Raw genomic sequence first — 24,084 nt, forward strand, 5'->3', positions numbered from 1 at the left:
GGGAGAAAACCATTTTGAAACCAGAACTCTGCAGCAGACGCCAGCCACGTGCCTTCCCAGCTAACAGAGGTTTTCCAGACACCACTGGCCATCCTCCAGTGAAGGTACCTGATTGTTGATGCATTACCTTGGACACTTTATGGCCTTAAGACTCTCTGTAACCAAAGAAACTCCCTTTATAAAAGCCAATCCATTTCTGTTGTTTTGCATCCCAGCAGCATCAGCAAACTAGAACAAGAACAAAGCTCAAACTCCTATTTATTACGTTTCAGCAGTTCTAAATTTTTAAGTTTCTTATTAAAATATTCTGGTTCCAAATTAGTTTTCTTTGCTTAGTTCTAATTACTGCTTTAGCTTTCTTCAAATGAGCCCCCAAAGATCTTGAAAAAATATAACTGAAAGGTCATCTCGTTCCACAGGAACTGCAGAAAGATTCTCTGACATCTTGCTTTGAAATGCTATTTTGTAACTTCATAGGATAATATCCCAGAATTAATCATGGTAAAGAATTCTCTATTTCCCCCAGCAACAAAGCTCACTGCGGGTGGGGGCTGACAGGCAAGGAGAAGAAAGATTATACCAAGAAGAGAAAAAAAAATCTCCACCTCCTGATCTAGGAGTACATGCACAAAACAGGCTCCAAAATTCTCTCCACATCACTAGAGTAATCGTGACACCACCAAATTTCAAAGCTACATGTCACTCCAGGTGTCAGTGTCCATTCTAATAGGGGTGAGGCCAGCTGGATACTGGGAGATGAGAAACTGGGGCAACAAAGAGAAGGAATGGAAAAGCAATGTAAGCCATAAATTAGGGCCAGAAGCCCTGCTGCTTCTCCTGCCATGAGCCAGCAAGGAAAGCCTGAACTGACTTTATAGAAAGGTAAGACCATGAAAGGGGATGTTAAAATAAATTGAGAGGAAAAAAAAAAAAAAAAAAACAGAAAAAGATCTGAGGAGAGAAGGAGAGTCTTACTGTACCAGGTTTGCAATTTGTCTGCTTTCATAGCTGAAGCTCTGAGCACCAGATTTTTTCAGGTTTATTTTAAGAGCTTTGAGAACTCTTAGAAAAAGAAGGGGGGGAAAAAACTCACTAATTCTACCTCTTTCAATATCTCCCAAATTTTGCTGCAATGAAGGTCATATGCATGAAATAGGATGAATTCCTATTAAAGCAGTGCTCATTCCTTAAAACAATGCTGTGTGTGCATGTACATGTATGTGCATGCCTGTGTGTCTAATGGAAGAGAAACATTTGAGATCTGTTTCCATAGCAGGCTATTATTCTATCACATGAACAGGTGAAGAATATGGGGAGAGGGCTGGAAGGCCTGCACCTCCAAAAGCTGGTGAACACAGAGGCTGGCAACTAGTTTTGAAGAAGTACTTGCTCAGGTTTAAGAAAGAAGAAATCAATGGAAATCAAAATTTTAAAAAGATTTAAGTTTGTTAACTTTCTAACAAAAAATAAAGTCTAAAAAACAAACAAACAAATGGGTAGCCTGATAAGGCTTCACAGAAACTTGGGCCCTCAACCACCCCTGAAATCAGGAGTATCTCCCAATTTTTCAACTCTTTGGCTGATCTACATTTAAATGAAACAGAACCATTGAAGGCAGTCAAATTGAGGTGGGAGAGTGTAACAATGCATTTTAAAACCCATCCCAACCACATTTCTAAGTGCACAAAAAGGCACGTTATAGACTGGGGGCGGGAGTGGGGTAGATGTAGAAAATGGAGACTAACACATTACCTGCAACCCTGCCAGAGCAGACAGTTGTAAAGAACTCTGAAAGAAAATACTCCTTTGAAGAGAAATTGCAGAAACAACACATGGGCAAGAAACAGGGCACATGAGAAAAGATTAAAGGAATAGGGATCATCATTTAGCTCAGAAAATTCTAAAGAGGGGAAGCAAAATAAGTGAGAGGCTCAATAATGACTTTTGAGCCCAGAAAAAGTTGCTTGAAAGAGCCACTGACTGTTCTACTAAAAAGGTAGTTCTGGCTCCAGAAACTTCAAATACCTGTCTTGTTGGCTTATAGCTAAAATTCCTGTATTTAAAAAAAAAAAATTTACCCTTATATCCACAGCCAATTGATATTTGACAAGGGTACCAAGTCCACTGAATGGGGAAAGAATAATCTCTTCAAATGGTAATAGAAAAACTGTATATCCACATGCAAAAGAATGAAAGTGGACCTCAAACTCACATCATATAAAAAATTAACTCAAAATGAATCAATGACCTGAATATAAGAACTAAAATTGTAAAACTCTTAGAAAAAAACATGGAGAAATATTTTCAGGACCTTGTACTAGGCAATGAATTCTTAGACTTTACACCAAAGCACAAACAACAAAAGAAAAATGCATAAATTAGAATTCTTAGAAATTAAAACCTTTTGTGCAAAGGACATTATCAAGAAAGTGAAGACAACCTCCAGGTTGGGAGAAAATATCTGGAGCTCATTTACATGATAAGAGCTTAAAATACAGAATATATAAAGAACTCCCACAATTCAACTACAAAATGACAAACAACCCAATTTTTAAAATGGGCAAAGAACTTGGACAGACATATACAAATGGTCAATAGAACTTGAAAAGATGCTCAACATCATTAGCCATTAGGGAAATGCAAATCAAAACCACAATGAGATGCTATTTCATACCCACTAGAAACGTTATTATTTAAAAAACAGAAAATAAAAGTTAGCAAGAATGCAGAGAAATTGAAACCCTAGTACATCGTTGGCAGAAACGTAAAATGTTGCAGTCACTGTGGAAAACAGTTTGGCAGCTCCTCAGAAAGTTAAATATAGAATCACCACATGACTCCACAATCCTGCTTCTAGGTACATACCCAAAAGAACTGAAAGCAGGGACTCGAACAGATATTTGTACACCAATGTTCATAGCAGCATTACTCACAATAGCCAAAAGTTGGAAACAACCCAAGTGTCCATCAACAGATGAATGGATAAACAAAATGTGGTAAATGTTATACCATGGAATATTATTCGGCCATAAAAAGGAAAGAAGTTTTGATATACGCGACATGAATGAAGGTCAAAGACATCTATTAAGTGAAATAAGCTCAACACAAAAGGGTATGATATCACCTATACGAAATAACTAGAATAAGCAAATTCATAAGGGCAAAAAGTAGAGTTAGGGTACCAGGGGCAGAGGTGGGGAATGGGGAGTTAATGCTTAATTTGTACAGAATTTCCATTTGGGGAATGGAAAAGGTTTGGTAATGGATGGCTTTGAAAGTTCGTTAATGGTAGCACAACACTGAGAGTATAATTAATACCATGGAATTTGTATACTTGAAAGTGGTTAAAATGGAAAATTTTATGTTGTATATATGTTACAACAATAAATTTTTTTTGAATGCCTTCATTAAAAACAGACTTCTACATAAGTTTAAACATAAGTTAAAGAAAATCCCAGAGGAATAGAAGATAGCTAGTAACAATAGCAAGTTAAGACACTGGCTTGAAGTAGTAGCAAGAGCAACCAAGCACCCTAAGTTAGCCACAAGGCTAAGCCCTTCCAAGGAAAATAAGCAGAAGCTGACAAGGAGGCTGCCAATGTCCTGCGTTTCAGAGTTGTATACTGAAGAGTCAACAACACTGAAGGTTAAGGTAACCATGTGCTTAGAAGGAAGGAAAAGGAGTAAGCAGCTTTGGGTAGGACAAAGGGCATCCTAGGAACCAATGGAGATCAGTACCTGTCCTCAATAAACACAGCACCTTTTTAGAAATACAAAGCCATATCTCTGTTGGCTAACCCTGCTCTAGATGCCCTCTCCTTTTCATATTCATTCCCAAGATTTTATAGTCTAAATCCAGGTCCAGGACTCAGGACACAAACATTTGCAAAGGTGACTGGAGTCCCATCTCCTCCTTAATTCCAGGGAGCTTGGAGCACTTCCCTAGCAAAGCAAAGGTCTTGCCAGGTGGGCACACCAGCACTGAGCAGTCCTGCTACAGTCTCTGCAGCTCTCCAAGTTACAGGCCCAAGCCCTCACTCCTCCCTCCCACCAACATTTGCCCTGAAAACGTGGCCACTGCCAGAAAGAGCAGCACAGTCTCCTCTGACCTCTCATGTCTCGTGTTGCTACCCACTCACATTCTGTGAATCTGTTTCTATCTGGCCATAGTCAATTCGTGTCTAAAGCCCTTGTCTAAGAACTTATACAATACTGAAAAAAGTGCCGGTAGAAAATCAGAGTGAGATAAATTTGCCATGTCCTATGAGTGTCCTCAGAGTGAGATAAATATGCCATGTCCTATGAGCTTTTATGTTTGTTTTATGCCAAGCAAATGCACTAAAGCTTGATTCTTTATAAGCCCAGCAACCACAAACTCCTTTTCCAATAACAAAATGTCAGGAAAAAAGAAACTGACATAAAATGAAACAAGGGAAAACAATCTCTCCTCAGAAGGTTCCACCTAATGGGGGTGGGGGCTTAATAAGGAATGACAAGAAAAAATTACCTTGATTTCTTTTATTTCGGAAATGAAAAACAGTAGGAACATGATCACCTATGTATCTGGGTTCTCAGAGAGAAGAAAAGAGAATACATTTTCATTCACAAGTTCATTCAACAAATGTTTGATCATGTATATGTGCCTGGCACTGGGAAAATGGTTGTGAACAGGACAGACATGGTCCCTACCCTCTCATTGAACTTACATTCTGATGGAGGGAAAATAGAGAGTCAACAAGAAGACAACAAGAAAAATATCAGATGGCTACATTATGGTGACATCAGTAGTTACTTTACACCAGAGAAAAGGAAGGGCTTCTTGCCGAAGTAACAGCAGAGCTGAGATCTGAATGACAAGAAGTCAATCAAGGAAAGATGAGGAAAGACTATTCCAGGCAGAGATACAGTTGGAACAAAGGCCCTCTGTTTGTAGAATAGAAAGAAGGCCACTGTGGCCAGAACATAGAAACCAAAGGGGAGAGTATAGGAAATGAGACTGCCCAAGGCCAGGCAAGCAGGAATCAGATCATGAAAGGCCCTGTAACCAGAGTAAGGAGTTTGGACTTTATTCTAAGTATGGTAAGCCATCAGAGGGTGTGAGGCAGGGGAGTGATGTGCTTCTTAGGAATTTATTGAGGGAAATTGGTAACTGACTCTAAAATGTAGACAAACTCTTCAAAAACTTTCTCTGGCCACAGAGATTCTGAACAGTTTATTTTCTCAAGAGAAATGCTTAATTCCTTTTTAATATACCAGTTACTGAATACATACTATGTGAAGGGCACAGTACTAATTACAAATGAGGTAGTCAGGGTGGAGAGAAGAGGTGAAGTGACTTGCCCAAGGTCACACAGCAAGAACATGGCCAAGCCAGAGCTGGAACTCAGGATCTGAGTCAAGAGCGCTGGAGCTCCCAACCACTTTTTGCTCTAAAGACTACATCTACTTCCCTGATGGGGGAAGAAAGACAATAATTATTTGGGGTTACCACTCAAGGCTTCTTCCCATTGCTTTCCCTCTACTTGATGCAGTCAGTGAGGGACATAGATTTTTGGAGTTTGACTTCAAACCCCTTCCCCAAGAAACCTTCTCTAACTTGCAAACCCAATTTCACTCTCCCCTGTCCTCAACCCACCTCTCTCAGCACCTATCGTCCCATACAGGGCTTTTCTCTCTGATGCGGTTTGAGTTCTTTGAGGACATTATAATCCTCTCCATTCACTGAGAACCCACCATCTGCCAGACCCATCAAGGCACATGACATGCAGTATCTCATTTCATCCTAAGTGCCCCAGGAGGTGGGTATCAATACACCTTTATTCAGATGAGGAAACTGAGTCATAGAAGTAATCAGCACAAGGCCACAAAGCTAATAAGTAGCAGAAGTGGAATTATATCTCTTCCTACAGAATGCAGTGAACACAGCTTAATAAATGGTGAGTGAGTGAAGGGACACACAAACTCATCATGGCACCCCTAAATCCCCATGAATGAGGAAGAGAACACCAGTACACCCAGCTCTAAACAAGCACATCCTCTCATCTTCTCAGCCAGTATGGGCTCCAATTTGGAGGATGTGAGCAGCTTTGTTTTCCCCCTGACAAAGGAATCAAATATAATCAAATTAACCTTCCCCAATACCTCCACCAAATGCAATCCCATTACAAAGGTCATTTCCCCCCTGGGACCACTGGGAAGCATTGTATTTCAATAACTCAGTACTGAACAAACCTTTATGGAAAATACAACCCAGCTTATTTTTCAGAGTCTCATGTATGCCAACTGTCTTACATAGTATTTTACAAAGGAAAATTAACAGCAACAATAGAGAGTCTTAAGGAACAGAGAAGGGGGGGGCCAGTGATGTTCACAACAAGAAATGGAGACTCATGAGTTAGCAAAAAGAGAAGGCTGCTCCAGATGGTGCAGCCCTAGCGGGAAGTGGGCCACCACACCAAGAGCTCAGCACCCCATCCACAAGCAGGGAACAAATAAGAATCAAGGAATGTTGGAGGCTAGGGGCCAGAAAAGGAGAGAAAGCCTGGAGGAGAAGCTGGAACAGTTTCACCAAAGATAGTGTCACCCAAGAGGGCATCTGGTTTGGATCCCTTCTAGGATACTCCCTAGGGGAGCTCCTTGGGTTGCTGAAGCATGACCATACAGGACAAGATGAGCAGCAGGAGAGGTAACTACAAAACTAAACACACCAAAGCCAGAACCACATTTTTTTTTTAATTTATGGTAGCATATATACAACATACAATGTTTCATTTTAACCATTTTCAAGCGTACAATTCAGTGGTTAAATTCATAATGTTATGCTACCATCACCACCACCCATTACTTAAACTTTTCCATCACCCCAAACAGACAATCTGAACCCAATAAGCATTGACTCCATTCCCCTTCCCCACCACCCTGTAACCTGTAATCTACTTTTTGTCTCTATGGACTTATTCTTGTTATTTCAAATAAGTGAAACCATACAATATCTGCAGGAACTTATCTTTATACCTCTGTTTCCCCAGCACCCTACATGAAGCCTGGCACATAGCAGAAGAGCAGACATGTTTTTAAAAAAAAAAAAATGTTGGCCAAATAACGTTAACAGCAATCATTAGCACCTTTTATTCAGCATTTATCCTGTGCAGAAATTCTGCTAAGCACCTTTCACATATTCTCATGTATACTTCACAATAGCTCTGTGAGGTAGATACTATTATTATTCCCCATTTAGAGCTTAGAAAACTAAGGGTCAGGGAAGTGAAGTAACTTGTCCAAGGCTCCACAACTCGTAAGTGGTGAAGCTGAGATTCTAATGTCTGTCTGAATCCAAAGACCATGCTCCTAACCACTGTAAGCATGGCCTTCAGATGCATAATTGAAAGAAGCTGTAGGCAAGGCAACAGTAACACTGAGGAAGGGTTCTGGTCTCAGGTCTAGAATTGCCCCCCATGCATGCAACATTTGGTCTGATGACATTCAACTCTGACCCGGCTTCTTTATACCATGGGACCCTCCTTCCCTCAGTCTTCATAGCTACAGAATGGGAAGAGTAACTCCAGCCCCTTTCCTGCCCTCCAGACACTGAATTGGGGCCAAAAGGGAACACATGCACACCTCCATCAACTAGAGCTGAATGTTTCACAAACCGCAGGTGTTGGCATTGCTAACTTGGCACATTACATTTCAGGGAGTGCCAGACTCAGTGGCTTAAGTGGTCTAAGGTGAAAGGGGTGGCCCCCGCAGTGGCTACCAATAGAGGGCCAGTGAGACAGTAAGTTACAAGAGGGTCTGTAGCTGTCAAATATTAACAAGTGACAGGCCTGAAACCTCCAGGCCTTTGTCAGGCCAGGTGCAAAGATGCCAAATGCCAGCACCCTGAGCCACAACATCCGCCAAGGGGCCAGGTGGCCCGAGCAACACACTAACTAGGGGACTTGAATCAGAAGGATTCAGGATTACCACCTAGCTAAACTGAAGGGAAACAGGCAACCTATCACAGCCATGTTCCTTTTCTGATTTTCATCTGTGCCAATTTGAATGTATTATGTTCCCCAAAACGCCATTATCTTTGATGCAATCTTGTGTGGGCAAACATATTAGTGTTGATTAGATTGTAATTCCTTGATTGAGTGTTTCCATGGAGATGTAACCCACCCAATTGTAGGTGATAACTCTGATTAGATAATTTCCATGGAGGTGTGGCCCTCCCCATTCAGCATTGGCCTTGATTAGTTTACTAGAGCAATATATAAGCTCAAACAGAAGGAGCAAGCTTGCTACAGCCAAGAGGGATACTTTGAAGAACACACAGGAGCTGAGAGAGGATCTGCAGCTTACAGAGACATTTTGCAGACCACCTTTGAAAGCAGTCTTTTGCTCCTGAAAAGCTAAGAGAGGACAGACACCCCAAAAGCAACTGAGAGTGACATTTTGAAGAGGAGCTGCAGCCTAGAGAGGAACATCCTGGGAGAAAGCCATTTTGAAACTAGAACTCCGGAGCAGATGCCAGCCATGTGCCTTCCCAGCTAACAGAGGTTTTCCGAATGCCACTGACCATTCTCCAGTGAAGGTACATGATTGTTGATGGACTACCTTGGACGCTTTATGGCCTTAAGACTCTAACTCTGTAACCAAATAAACTCCCTTTATAAAAGTCAATCAATTTCTGGTATTCTGCATAATGCAGCATTGGCAAACTGGAACATCATCCTCACCACCTTACCAAAACCCATCTAATGTACTGTCCGACAGAGATCTGTTCAAAATGCAAATCCAATCATTTCACCACCACAACCACTACTCACCACCTTCCAAAGGTTTCCCACTGCTCTCCAGGTAAACATAAAATTCCTTAACAGGGACTTCAGAACCACACAGTCTTCCTTACCAATCCCTCCAGCTTCATCTTGTACCTCCTCACTTCCTGTGCTCTAGGCACACTTTCTTTCACTTCCTCATAGAGGTCATTCTTCTGAAATGCTCTTCTACCTCATCTTGTTTTTGCTTAGTAAATACCTGTTTGTTCTTCACAATTTAATTCAAACATCACTTCCTCAGGGAAGCCTTCCCTGGCACACTCTGTTCACTCCAGCACCCAATCAAATTTTCTCATGGTACCACACTCCTTTCTTTCAATACACTTATTACAACTGCAATTATTTTTACGTGTATGACTATAATGTGATTGATCTTTATTTATCAATACACTCTAAGCAGGAACTCAATCTGACTTGGTCACAACTGTATCCCAAGGCCTACCCTAGTGTCTACAATAATGTTTGTTGACTGAAAGAACAAAATTTCCACAGAGAAGAGAAATGAAGCTTCTCTGTTGTACTTAGAGAAGCTGTTCTTCCCATGTGACCTGAAGCCAAACTATTCTTTCTCCACCCCTCTACCTCTTTACCGAATTTCTTACAGAAGTTACTTTCTATGTCCTGCCATTCTTCAGACTGGTGGTAGCCATAGTGATCAGCTGGCCTATAGCCAAAAATAGTCTCAAAAGATATCTATTTGTTTGAGTGCTCCAGGCCTCCAAAATAAAAGTCCTTCAGAGAAGGCTTAGGCAAACAGAAACACAAAAACCTTTACCTGGTAAAGTCACTGATCCAAACAGCCAGCAGCCTCTGCAAGAAACAAATGTTTCCCAGGGGAGGCGGTACAACCCATGGAAAAAGGGGAGAGGGGCAAGGCCACAGGGGCTGAGGAAGGAATTTAAATTCTATCTTTTACTCCTTGGATAAAGCAGAGATGTGCCTAAACATTCAATACCAAAGTCTCCCCTGATGAGGCAGCTTGAGAGGAGGTCTGTAATTGTAGCTTCAAGAAGCAATATCAGCACCTAAAGAAGCTCCCACGAAGCTCTAGTTGAAACCCAAATCCCTCCCCTCCCCCCACAGAAGCAGCAGGGTATGCTCCCCACCCTTCTACCCTTTGGGGCGGGTGAGGAGAGGAAGAGGAGAGGCAGAAGGCTTTCCTGGGTACTGCTTTGGGCCAGTGAACTTCAGACAGGGCTATTAATGAAAAACAAATGAGCAACAGATGAGTAGATACACAGATGGGTAGCCGATGCTCAGAGGGACTGAGAGACTTGCCCAACAGCCAATGAGTGGCAAGGTCAAGAGCCAAACCCAGGTCTGTGTGACTGTGGGGACTGTTCCATCTACTCCAGTGCTGCCTATGTGGGTCATCTATGAGCCCAGTCCAGCTACTCACCCTTCACCATGGTCTTCCTAACCAGAGTGGGAATGCAGCCCCTGGCAAGCTCCTGGGAACAGAAAGCCTGTCTGACATTAGCACAGCCCACCACAACTGGTATGTGCACAATTGAGATTTACCACCCTCACACCAGGTATGGAGCACAGTTCACTGTAGGGAGTGAGTGAGATCATCTCCAGCAATGGGAATGAGGTTGGATTTTCTGAAAATCCCAAACAAGCAAACGGGGATGATGTGTGTGCCTTTCCCTGCACCCCCTGGGACTGGAGGTTGGAATGGTGATAATGCAGCCCAGAGTACCTTAAACCAAAGGACAGTGTGCTCCATTCACACCATGAGGAACTCAACCTCAGCTGAAGCCTCCACAGTTCCCTGGCTATGCAGAGAGCGGAGCAAGCAACTCCACACCTAAATCATTCGCAATCACAGGGCATTTCCTACAAGGGTAAGCACCCATTCACTGCGCTGGATAACTCTTACGCCTGCACTCATTTTCAGGATCCGCCGCTTATCAAAAGCTATGCCAGCTGATTATTATAGTGATAACTATTATGCCATTATAATAACATTATTGCACTTTTTTCCTGCACTTGATATCTGTTGGCTGATAGGTATATAAGCAATAATTATGCAGTGCTCTCTCCTTTCCAACCAAGCATCTGTTGTGACTTAAAGCAAAATCCAACTGCAGCAAATGCCCAGCCCCAGGAGCAGTGAGAAACATGGCTCATCTGGGCTCACCCACCTTACCTCCAGTGGTCACAGTGCCAGAAACAGAGGCTCAACTAGCACCTTAATTGTTGACACCCCCGCCCGCCTGCCTCGGAAGATGATGGATTGGAGGGAAACACCACCCACCAAGGAATTTACTGTTGAAAACCCCAACAGGGCTGGAGGAGTCGTACATGGGCCTTGGTATTGCAGAGGGACAAGCAGTTCCAAATCACAATGCTGCCGTGCCACAGCAAGAGAAGGAGTAGAGGAAAATGCATTTCTCTGCTGGGTGTTCTTAAATAAATAGTTCCCAGTGAGCCATTCTGCCTGCTTCCCCACACACACTTCTTGGCAACTGCTGGTAAAAGTGGCAGCAGGGAGAGGTGGAGGGAGCAAAGAGCCATCTTCAAGCCCCTATTCTGAAGCTGAAAAATCCATCTAAACCACTAGGCATTCCTTACCAGGGCCCACTGGGGGCCAGGATGGAATCTGGAGCTCAGAGCAGAGAAGCGAGTCCTACTTCCTGTCAGCCAAAGCCCCCGAATCCACCTGTCACACTATTTATGACAAACAAGGTAGAGAAAGATGTGAGATTCAGTGACTGAAGAATATCAATATGCCTGAATTACACATTAATCCTATTAAAGCAAAAGCAACCCATAGAGAGGCTACATAAAAAACACACGATAAAACAAACCCTGCCAGGAGACCAGTGCTGGCCTGCTTTGTTCTCTACCCTGTAATACACAGGGCTTTTTTTTTAAAAAAAAAAAAAAGCAGCAAGGGGGCGGAAGGGTACCTGAATTTAAATTACCAGTGAACACTATAATCTGTTTACAAGGAGAAAAGGAACATTCAGGAGTGCCAAGCACAGGCTCTCCAGACATGTGTGGCCGAGGGAGCAGTGGCCCGCGGGGCTTTCTCCTTCAGTCTCAGCACGCTGCTCTCATCACTTGGGAGTGGGCAAGCCAGCAGGCAAGGCCCAAGCAACACAAAGAAGCACTGTCCCCCAGGTCTAGAGAAAAGATTGCCCTCTCAAATGGAAATTAATATGAAGTGACACAGAAAGAACAAGATCAGTCACCCAAGAAAGAAATCCACCCAAGGAGAGGGTATGGAAAGGTATTACTGAGGGCAGAGACCATGTCTATCTTGTTCCCACAATATTCCCAGGACTGAGCAGTACCTGGCATGCAGTGACTGCTCAGCAAATAATTGTGAACTGAATGGTGACCAGAAAGAATACCTGGGTTTGAAATGACAGATGAGGACTAGAATCTAGTTGTTCCTACTGTAACCTGCGGAAGCAGAAGGACCATGGTCTGCAAAACGTACATAAAAGGGCACCTAGAGAATAAAAAGGAGTATATCTCCAATATAATCCAGGGTGCCCTAACAGACTCACAGGTGTATTTTGGTCACACTATAGACACAGAAGGATGGTGTGGGCAGGGGAGGAAAAGAGGGAAGGAGAGAGGAGAACAAGTAAGAAAAAACATTTACTGAGTGTGCTTTCCATGTGCATGTATGAAAACCCCAGGAAGTTCTACAGATGAGGAAATAGGATCAGCAAGGTTAAATATTTCATCTGAAGTCTCACAGTTAGTACTTGGTTTAATTTGGGTGTATCTGATGCTACGGCCCAGGAGTTTTCCCTCATACTTCGCTTTAATTTCTCCAAGTGTGACCTGGCTCCCCAGTTAATCTTTCTTATAAAGGAGAGAGTGTATTCTTATCTGTTCACACAAAACTTTTAGTAGTCAGGTTTCTCAGAGTTAATTAATTAACTGCATCTATGGCTTGTTGGTCTTATGAATTTTACGTGCCTGAGATAGCCCCCTGGAACTTGAGCAAACCTGGATGAATTATGAAAGCTAAGTTTCTGGTCCTGCAAAGCTGCTCACCAGTGAGGTCCTGACTTAGCCATCAGCTGGAAGCTTTCTCTAGGACAACTCTCCTTGCACAGCACAAATCAAGGCTGGATGAAGAAAAGACAATACAAGCATGATCTCAACATGTCCCCAGTGAGTGCTCTTCAGAGACTGCAAAGGACTTAGCAGGAGCCTCCCCACTCCAAGCTGTGTCGGTAATGTACAGAATTCTCTTTGGAGGTAATCTAATTCTGACTTAAGTAGGAAGTAGCCATGATAAAAATCCAAGGATTTCTGCTTGGTCTTTAGAAGCAAGTGAGCCTTCCCTGCATGGTGCTCACTGCCTCCCTGTAGCTTCCAGAGACTTTCCACACCCATTGACATCAAGGGCACCAGACTAGAAAGGGTAAGGTGATTTCAGTGACATATTCTGAAGGGCCTGGTGGTGAGGATCAGCCAGTGTTTTTAACAGGAGTGAATACACTGGACAAACCGAGAGCAAGCTAAGTCGTACTAAATCACACTGTCTCTTAGATTTGTCTGTTTATTTTGCCTCCTGTGTGAGGGCTTTCACCATTTAAAATTGTTTTTTTTAAAGCTTAGGGAAGCTGATGGTTCACCCAGGTGCACAACAGCTGCTGGGAAGACCTGCCGGAAGGGGCCACGCAGCAAAGACAGGCTGTGTATGGTGAGGAGGGTCTCCAAGGAATGCCCTACATGCCACGCCATATGTTGTCAGGATATTAATCCAAACCCATCTTGCACACTTTACAATGTTTACTCTCTCTGGAATGTGGAGCATTAAATTATATCCAAGGACTACATGAAGGCTTCCAATTCTATTCCACACTTACTTCTTTGCTAAAAAGATTTGTAACCTGGAAACAAAGCCTTCTGCTTAATAGCAGCAATAATACTCAGCAAAGAATAGGAAACCAGCCTTTCAATTTGAAGTTCCCTATATCACCATGATGGAGCCTTAGTTTACACCATTTAGAAAATGGAGAAACCTACTACTGACCTTTTTATTCCAGAGAAGACTGAGCGTCCTGAAGAAAAAGGCAAGAGGGAGCACCACAGCAACACTACTGCCCTAACTGAAACAGCTCCAGAAACCCATTAGGGAATTCAAAAGAGAGAGGACTCTGTCACTGTCAAATGAACTAAGGGCAAGGGGTATGAATGAGGTAAGGCTAACTAGCTGCCCTGACTGGCTGTATAACTCCAGGTAAATCATTTAGACTCCCCAAACCTAAATTTCTTCCCTCCATAAAATGGGGATGTTGTAAAGATCCAATAAAATAATATATTTGAAAGTCCTTTTATGTTGAACATACACTAGGCCTGATTGTTATTCCAAAGACCCTTGGATAAGAACCCTAAGACACTTCTGGAGAGCAGAGAGGCAAGGCTGTCACTTCCAACAGGCAGTTTACAGTCATTCTTCTTTTGTAGAGAAACCCCACACTTCAGGAGTAAAGTGAAGACAGAGCGGAATTTGAAGGGCAGACCATACATACGCTTGGGGTCTGCTCAGGTACACTGAAGAAAAAAGAAAAAAACAATACATGCACATGGTTCAAATTTGAAAAGGCACACAAAAGTATATAGTGAAAAGTAATTGTCCCTCCTCCCCTATTCTGTAGCCACCCAGGGCCCCTCACCAGAAGCAACCACTGTTTTCAGTTTCTCATATACCCTTCCAAAGACATTCCAATCAGCTACATTCAGCCACAAATGGGGATACCATTGATGGCAGCATTCTCAGATCCAGAAGGTAAAGCCAAGTAAATAAGCACTGCCAGGGGCACTCAGGGACTGTGAAAAGAATGAGACAGCCAGGGTATATTACCCTGTTAAAAGTTTGCACAGGTGCTGATTTCCCTCTGGCTATTACATTGCTTTGCCTCCTGGCTGACCACATTTAGGCAATGATTTTGTACACTATATCTCCCTTTCTGTTATGTTTGTTCACCCCAGCACCCCTTCTCAGAGATATCATTAACACAAGTGGTCTCTGGAGCCAAGCCTGGCCCTAAAACCTCATGTTGTACCACCTGGTCCTTTAAGTAGCCAGCAGCAGGGACAATCACAAAAACCTATCTCAGCAGAGGCTTGGCAAAAATCACAGAAGTCCCTGGATCGCCATCTTTCTAGGGACAAAATTGGCTTTTCATAGCCCAAAGAAATTGGAATACAAGGGAGGAAGAAGCCCAAAACCATAGATGATGCTCTGTGAGACCTAGGCTTAAGAGACTAAATTACTCCCATAGGAAATCAAAGAACACTCTAAAAGCTAGGCTTTCACCAAAACTCGCTCAAAAGCTTTCATGTTATACCCTCTCCTCCATTTCTTTCTCCACAATAACTTAAATGTATGAAATTCCAGCCTTTACCCAAAACTAATAAATAGGTAAAATCTGGACCATATATGTGCTTTGACAGTCCCTGGGGATTTCACATAAAAATGTGGATTTCTGGCTTCTCTTGTAATATTAGATTATCAAGTGACAGTTGAGCCACTCACACATGACAACAATGGGTTGAGAAGCAGCTGTCCCTCCAAAAACAGTATGAGCTCTCCAGTTTGACACAGGCCTATCATTCCATTGCCTCACACTGACTTTCCCTGCCTATTCCTGAAAACATCTGAGTTGGGGACCCCCTGGCCAACAAGTGACAGAAGAGGCTGATCAACTGCCAGGCACATCAGGTGACCAAAGAGCAGGACTCGTGCATTCACAAGCATTTATTGAATATCCTCTATGTGCCAGGAACTCTTCTGGGGGCTAGAAACACAAAGAGGAATGAGGAATGCAGTCTCTTCCCTCTAGGAATTTATAATCCAGTTGGGAGATAACACTCTAAGGAATCAGACTGGTTCAGACGCAAAGGGCTCTGGAAGTTGAACATGCTGAACTCCCTATGGCTGGGAGCAATCAAGGAATGCTTCAGGGAAGAAGAGGGAATTGAGCAGGATTGCTATTTCTCAGGCTTTCATTAATTCATTCATTCAATAAGCATTTATGATGTCCAGCATTATACTGGGGACAGCAAACAAAGGATAGCCCACGTCCTTGGGAAGCTCATATAATGAGAGAAAAACAACTAACCAGGATAATCAAGATATTGCTATTGGGATACAGAAGAGGAGGTATCAGGCAAGGCTCACTGAAGGTGGTTCTGAAGCATGAAGTAAGGAGAGGGTATTCTGGGCAAAAGGAACTTGCAGAGGCACAAACATGAGGCGTGCTTAGAGGACCACATGGACCAGTTTATCAGCAGCAAAAGATACATGTGGGTGACAATAGACGATACAATTAAAGCAGCAGTACAGTAATACATTGTGATAGGCTTGGAACACCAGGACAGCTAATAAATTTGGAATTTATTCAGCAGTCAGTGAGCTCAGATCAGCATTGTGTACAGGAAGATCAACATGACAGTAGTATACAATGACATGACAGAAGCTGAAACCAGAGGCTATAGGAGGCCCCTGTAATAACTTGGAAGAACAGTAATAGAAAATAGGGGAAGCAATAAGACTAGGTGAGAAAGATAACTGCAGAGGCTCCACCAAAAATCCAAGATACGGGCATTTCCCTGAAAGACTCTTTAATTCCCCTTTCCCCTTTTTTTTTTTTTTTAAACCAATTGGCGTTTCTCGAAAGCAGTGAGATTTTACTCTATTTGCTTCATTCAGAGAAGGCACAGGCTATGGTAATGGTGCTTGGATTTTTTTTAAATTCAGCTTGAGATCAATATAATGGTGGTGGCTTCAGGGGCTCTTTCCCCACCCGCACCCTCACTCCCATTGCTACACTGAACCAGCTGTAAATCTCAAAGGCAAAGAGCATCAACTTTAGCACAAAATCCCAGTCACTGTATTTGCCTGTGCCTCCCTGACCTTGCACAAAGACCAAAAATGGGCACACAAATCAGAGGAAAGCCATGACAGAAGTCAAAGTTCCCTTAATGAGCTAATTGCTTCATGTCTGGCTAAAGAGCATAAAGCAAGAGACAAGGAGAGTGCACTCCCAGAGGACCCCAGGCAAGCTCTGGACCAGCCAGTCCTGCTCCAATAAAATCCCCATGTCAGACACTGCCCAGGAAACAGGTCCCACTGGCTCAGGCTCCCATTTAGAATGAACCTCCTCGAAAGATGAGAACTGCACAGAGACAGTGAGCAGGGAGGCTGTGAAATTCCCTGCTCTCACAACTTTTAGTTAACCAACATGAACTAGCTATAACTGCTAACAGGAATAATAAACCAATCAACAAAGAAGACAGACAATGCAATGGTTAAGATAAAACTTACTTGGCCAGCATAATTTAGCCTCAAACCAAGTCTTGGGTCAAGAAATAGAATCTGCTGGTGTTACACTGTTGATGATAATAATATAGAACACTCCAACTATGCCAGAGGAAGCACTTTCCATATATTCTCTTAATTAATTCTCAAGACAGCTACAAAAGTAACGGTTATCATTTCCATTTTACACATCAGGAAACCAAGGCTTAGAGAAAAGGAGTAACTTGCCCCAGATCTGACAGCTAGTAAGTAGAGAGCAGAAAATCAATCTGAATCAGTTTCACTCCAAAGTGTTTTTAAAGCATTCTGACGTACTGTCCATTCCTTTTTCTATCTCTCTTTTTCTTTTAGAGAGGTATTAAAGGTTGGCTTAGGTCACCATATATGGTGCACTGGTACATCCAGCCCCATTCTTTACAGAAAACACAGCAGTCTAGCCTGAGCGTTATTTCTGTGCTCCTAATACAGGGGAAAAAGTCAATCTTTTTCCTCTGAGGTAGGAACAAGAGGAAACACACTTCGACATGAGTAGGAGAAAAACCAGCATGACAGCCAAAACCCATCTACAGTGAGGGCTGTAAGATAATGCACAAGAAAAGTCAGTGGAGGTGGGGTCTTCTTTCCTGGAGATTTTTAACTACAATAGCATCTTGCATCTTTATAACACCTTCAACAGTTCTAGTAACTTCTATGGCCTGCTGCTGTAAAGCCCCTGGCTTGGGTCCCAGCTCTGAGGCTCATATACTGATGGCCCTAAAAAAGGTATGTGGCCTACTTCACTTCTCTGGGACTCCGTATTGTCACCAGTAAAATAAGAACCCATCAAATGCTAAGCTATTTTACAAAACAGAGCCATCGGGCAGTGGCAGCAGCAGAACTATAACAATGGTACTTGAGTCTTCAGGATCATGGTGGGGGTAGCGGGCATGAAATTGACTTCAAACACCTTGCTTAGGAGCTGGCCCCTTGTTTCCAATGCCTGCTACCCACTGGACTCAAAGAGTGACTGATCAATGTTGTCTATATCGATTGTCCTACTTTATGCTACTTCCACTGGACTGAAGTCTGCTAGTTTTCTAAAGGTTGGTCAGATGGCCACTGCCCCCTTGGGAGTCTCACAGAAATGAGAGGCATGTAAGCATGAGATTATTCCCAGAGGTAAAAATAATGTCCATTGATGACTCCATAGGCATTAGCCTTCCTTACCACCCCTTTGGGAGCCATCTCAGATTCTTCTTCCAGTTTCCAGAACTCCTATGCCTCAAAACACAGAAGGGACAGAATACTTGCAAAGAGATAAGTGACTAGAGTGGTTATCAGTTCACTGATAGTTGGGATGTTCCCCTGCCTGTGATGATAATAAGTGGTGACAAAAACACATAACCAAGAACTTCCTCAGTTCTTGACACAGCCAGACCTCAGAAACATACCTTCCCCGATCTCTCTGTGGATGTGAAAGTATGACACGGGCTAAACATCAGACACTACACAAAGGCTCCAGCACCCAGTATGGGAACACCAGAGCCAACACAGCAGACTCAACTCCAAAAAGGGAAGGTCCAGTACATACCAGAGAAGCAGATGGTAAATGGAACACCTCAAAAGTCCAAGATTTGGAAGAAAATAAAACAATAAAGAATAAACTCAATTCCAGCCTCTTTGTTAAAGGCATCCCTCCCACACCCACCTCCACCCTCATTCCATTTCTTCTCTGATTCTCTTAACAGAATTAGGCTTTAAGACAGACAGTCTACAATAACTTCAGAAAGGGACAACTTCTGCTCTGAATTATTAGGAATATCAATAAGCAAAGCAGAAATGTGGCTGTTACTAATTCTCATGCTCACAAACATTTTACAGCAAAGTTTACCAGACCTGCTACACCATTTTGGTTAAACTCTGAGGGCAACATGCTCAGCTGATTAAGAACAGCTCAGCTGGTTGGAAAATGGAACTAGTAAGGACAAATTCACAGCTTTGACCCTCCTAAAGGCTAAGCAGCTTAATTCTTTCCATGACAGCCTTTAGCTACCGCCAGCCAATTCACAAGGGGCCTAACCAGGAGGAGGCAAGGGCACTGGCCCTAAGGCATTCCCACCCTGGAAAAACAACTCGGTGAGCGCCGTGGCAGCAGGAACTGTCTTTTTCACTTTAACGTCCACAATGTCTTACACGGGGCCTACCACCTGGAAGGGTCTCCAGAAAAGGAAGCTGAGTGGTTGAATATCCTGCTGACGACTACAGACTCATCAGGGAGGCAGCATAGTTCAACATAAAGAGCTCTGGGGTTAACTCAGAACAAAAGAGCTTTGGAGTCGGATAGAGCTGGATTTAAATACAAGAGCACCAAACTTAACCTCAATGAGCTCAGTTTCTTCATCTATAAAATGAGGATAATACCAGCAACCTTCCAGCGTTGAAGTGAGGAATGAATGAGATAATATTCCTCTGCTTTTACTTGTCTGGTATTTAAGGCATTGAAAAAGTTTGTGGTAAAAATTGCATCTTCTAGATAGAAAACAAGCCTTGATGATCCTAACAGAGAAAGAATATAGAATTATATTATGTATTCTCATTGTGGAAATATTGCCCCCAGGGGAGTGAAACTTGATTGAAATTGATATGAAAAAAAAACTTTAGCTATTACAATGGTTTGTGGCCTACCAAAGGGTCATGTTACATAAATAGATACATAGAATATCTGTGGAATTAAAATTTCGGGAAGAGGGGGCAATTAGGAAAAAAAAAAATGTCTCAACTGAAGATAATGAACAAAAGATTGAGAAACACTTTATTAAATGAACCAAAGGGCTCACCCAAATTCCATAAGGACAGCAAATTCATTAATTTGCATAATGTGCATGGATGACCTGTTTGGGTCCAGTTTATCCCAGACTTCTTGGCTTCAGCACTGAAGGTCCCACATCTAGGAAACCAGGATGACTCTTCCCCCTTCTCCTAGAAGAGATCATTAAAGGCATCCCCATTACACAGATGAGGTGAAACCAAGAAACATGGTGGCTGTCATGAAGGCTTCATAGCACATCAGCAGTGTTCCTGAAACCAGACTGCCATTTGCCATTGCCCAACCCTGGGCTCAGATCTCTCTGCCCTGACCTCCATCAAGGCCTTGCATAGAATGTTACACATGCATTGTCTATGCCACTTCCTTCTCAATGCCTCAAACACCAAAGCCAAGGGCAGTGTTACCAGGATGAGAGGGCAGACACAATAAGCCAGCATAACCACAGCCTTGTTACAACCCCCCACATCCAGCTGCCTGTTGCAATATAAAGGAATTATAGGACTAGGCTGAACACAATTCTGTTGCTAGTAGATTCTCACTGTCTCCAGAGTAAGGAATTGCACAAGTGAGGATGCCAGGTTGAACTATTCACAAGCCAAGTATTTTTCAGGAATATTCCATGAGGTTCTCCACATATGTCCTCACCAGCTTGAACCTTTTACAGGAAGTTTTTGTCCCAAAGACAAACATAGTTTTTGTTGATGCTAGGAATCAGGGATTACCCAAAGTCCCAACTGAATGGGAACAGACTATTCTCCTCCTCCCCTACTCAGCAGTAATGCCTTTGGCGAAAGCAAATGAAGAAAAAAAAAAAAAGGCAGGATATTCCCTCTCTAGACCACATATGATTAAAATATGAAGTTCTCTGCTGTGGAACCTAAGGCTTTCGGTTTAAGGCAGACTCAGAAAGGATAAACTATTTATCCTTGCTCAGAAAGAGAAAAGATTAGCTCCACAAGGATAGGTAGCCAAATTGACACCAAATCCAGGAGTTAGAGATGCCTGTGCTACAGAGCGTGATCTAAGCACCAGCTGGGGCCCCAGAGAAAAATCCCCAGGAGTACACAACCAAGGGGCTGGCCTCGTAAGAATGTTCAGATTAGCTCTCCTGAAAAAGAGGCTTACTCCAAGAGACTGGCAGACAGCCTTTGGCAGCACAGCTTCACTTAGGCAAGAATGGAAAATTAATGAAGAAAAACACAGGTGGCAGGTCAGCATATGAATCTACAAACATACTGATATAAAGGGGCAGAGAATTGGAAGGCATCCATCTATTTGGAAAAAGGTACAATTACCTTTAGGGCTGGTCATGTTGTTTTGCACATTCTCATTAATAATAAAATTTTGTTCTTTGAGTGAAAACAAACATTTAGCATTCCTATTATGTCCCAAGAGCTTCAGTGGATATTACCTCATTTACCCACTCTTCAAAGTATTGTTCACATTTTTATGGAGTGGAAAACGGAATCTAAGAAGTGAACTAACTTGTCTAAGGTCATATAGTTAATAAGTGGTAAACTCAAAATAAAAACTGATGCTCGCCCAACTCCAAAAGCCTGTTACGTCCATTACCAAAAGACTGTTAACTCATCTGAAAACAAGCCATCTGGAGTAATACACACACATAGACCACACAAAGTATGGTACCATGTATTAACAAGAAGTATATGGCTCAAAAATGTCTCCGAAGACAATTCCAGGGGCGGATTTTCAAAACTGCTTTGGATGATGACCATATCTCTTAGGTGATGCCACACTCAAGCCCCACTCCCACACTCACATACACCATTCTAAAGGAGAGCAAAACTCACTGGAAAATTAAGTTCTGGCATGTTCATTATTTTAATATTATTTTGTTACTTTTCAGTTTCACTCAATTAGCCTTTTTTTTTTTCCTACCAGTGAAGGATATCAGGGCTCAAAATTGGCCTCGGCAAAAAAACAAAATAGTTGGCCTACAGAAGACAGCAGGAAAGGGGAAGAGAATAGAAATCAAAGTGCCAGGCAAATTTTGATTCTTAGGCTGCCACACCCCAACTAACATGATATTCCCCATTCCCATGAGCTATAAAATGGGGGCTGTACATCTTCACAGCCAATTTCATCAGAACAGCATATGTAATAATCAACAGATTAAATACATTAAACACTCTAAAGAAAGACTAAAATAAATCTGGTGCTGCAACAGCATATTAAGAACCCAAAAGCCATCTCAACTGAAGCCACAAACCAAGTCCTGACCCGTGTTATACAAACATCAATCCTAATATCATGCCCCAAGTCTCATCAAAATCCTATTATACTTTTATCAGGAAAAAAAAAAGCTTGGTTTGGGTGTGAACAAAACACACACATACACACAAACCAACAACAACAAAACATCTTTCATGCTGTCAAAACAAACACTGTTAAGTGTTTATAAACACATTGGTTTCTTCTTTTAGCAAACATGGAGGCTTCATTCTCCTCAGGATCTGCCTTCCTAGTCTGGGTTAATCTAGTCGGCTCCATTCTCCACAGCAGTTTGTGATTTTTGTTTTTATTGAAGCAAGAAAGCCAACTGGGCTTGAATCAAAGCCAGGCATCTAAAAATATTTATTGGCAAACTGACCTTACATATCCGTTGTCAATATACTCTTTTTTTTTTTTTTTTTTTTTTTTTTTTAAGGCATCTGACTGGCCCACTAACTACAGGGCAAAGACCACTGGCCTCTCGTGTTAGATATTTTCTGATTCCTGGGCTTTCCCACCTGGGGCCCCTTCCCAGCGGCTCATATGTCAGGTCATTCTTTCCTAACACCTGAAGCAGATTCTCCAAGAGGATTCTGGGACCACCTGAATCAGAATCACCTGCGGGCACTGCAGATTCTCATGTCCCACCTTATTGAAATCCCTATGGGTGAAACCCAGGGCAGTGTACAAACTCCCTAGGTGATTTGAAGCACACAGTCTGTAACCCCTACTGTTAAGGCAAGTCTCCCACGTACCAGGACAAAGGAAAACACGAACAGGAGTGGAAATACCAATGGAGGGGGAAGAGGATGCAATTCCATATGGTGAAGAAGAGACACCGAGTGTCAGCAGAGAACCAGAATGCCAACATTGGAGGGGTCTCAGGGAGTACCTAATCTATCCCTTCTTTGGACAGTTGCGGAAACTGAAACGGGGAAAAGGGAGCAGGGAAGGAAACTAGAACAGAAGCCAGAACCTGCCCCCCCCCGCCCCCCCATCCCATTCCCAACGCTGGCTTATTTCCTAACGCTGAAGAAGGGTACTGGAGACGCTCTAAGTGAGAAATGTAGCGATGGCGGCCCTTGACCCTTAGGCTGAGGGGCCAGGTCTGCGGATCCTACTGAAGAGCCCAGGGTTCACCTGTACGTCCCACTTTGGAGAAACTAGCGGGAGCGGGTGGGGGGGGGGGTGGCGGCGGGGAATGTGTGGGGTCCCCGGGACACTGCTGGGAAGGCGCCGGGGCCGCTGACCGGAGGAGGTCCGGGCAGCGCCCTGAGACCCCCGCCCAGTTTCAGGGTCGGGTAGCCCTCACGCCCCTACCTTCGGCTTCCCGCACGGCAGCCGAGGGACAGACACAAGCCCCACAATTCCAAGCGGCCTCACCAACAACCAGCTCCTCTGTGCGCAGACGCAGCGGCGACCCTCTAGACCCGTGAGCGCGCGGCTATTACGTCTCTCGCAACCTCGCCCAATTGCAGCCTACCAGAACCGAAGGCAGCCTCCTCACCCCCTTTCCCGTACTCGGAGTTATTAGTAGGCCTCTCTCCTTGAGTCCCACCCCCTGCGAAGTCCCGCCCCCTGCCATTTTTAACCGGTGTCCTCCCGCCGAAGCTAGAGCTGAGAGAAGAATTGCTGGCGGGCCAGCTTTTAGTTCAAAGCTAGACCAAAATGGAGTTTCCAAGTTTCTTCTCTGATTTCCCAACAGCCTAATTTCTTGGTAGCAGAAGGATCCTCAAAAGAAACCAGAAGGGGTGGGAGGTAAAAATAAATAAAGCTGTTGTGACTTAGACTGAGAAGCAGAGTTCAAGAAACCGTCCTATGAAAATTCGTGCAAAATAAGCCACCTGCAAGCCACCCACTTCATATATTTGTACGGTGTGAATTTTTGACAACGATCAGTTATTTTAAAAATAAAGTCACTTGCA

General features: G+C 43.2%; 1 protein-coding gene across 4 annotated transcripts in view; it reads right to left on the minus strand.

The window, feature by feature from the left end:
• Nucleotides 1–23,597, minus strand: part of SIL1 (SIL1 nucleotide exchange factor) — a 324,181-nt gene extending 300,584 nt beyond the window's left edge. Inside the window, exons 1-2 of one of the 4 annotated variants that reach the window (XM_037801497.1) lie at nucleotides 23,480–23,524; nucleotides 19,938–20,079 (exon numbers count right to left, since the gene is read on the minus strand). In XM_037801497.1, coding sequence (XP_037657425.1) covers nucleotides 19,938–19,984 — 47 coding nt within the window. In that variant the 5' untranslated portion in view covers nucleotides 19,985–20,079; nucleotides 23,480–23,524. Of the gene's footprint in view, nucleotides 1–19,937; nucleotides 20,080–23,479 lie in introns of all 4 variants that reach the window. The other 3 variants (XM_037801498.1, XM_037801499.1, XM_037801500.1) reach the window with 3 other exon arrangements.
• Nucleotides 23,598–24,084: the final 487 nt, after the last annotated feature.

The sequence above is a fragment of the Choloepus didactylus genome, chromosome 13 (assembly GCF_015220235.1).
Source record: "Choloepus didactylus isolate mChoDid1 chromosome 13, mChoDid1.pri, whole genome shotgun sequence".
Classification (NCBI taxonomy): Eukaryota; Metazoa; Chordata; class Mammalia; order Pilosa; family Megalonychidae; genus Choloepus; species Choloepus didactylus.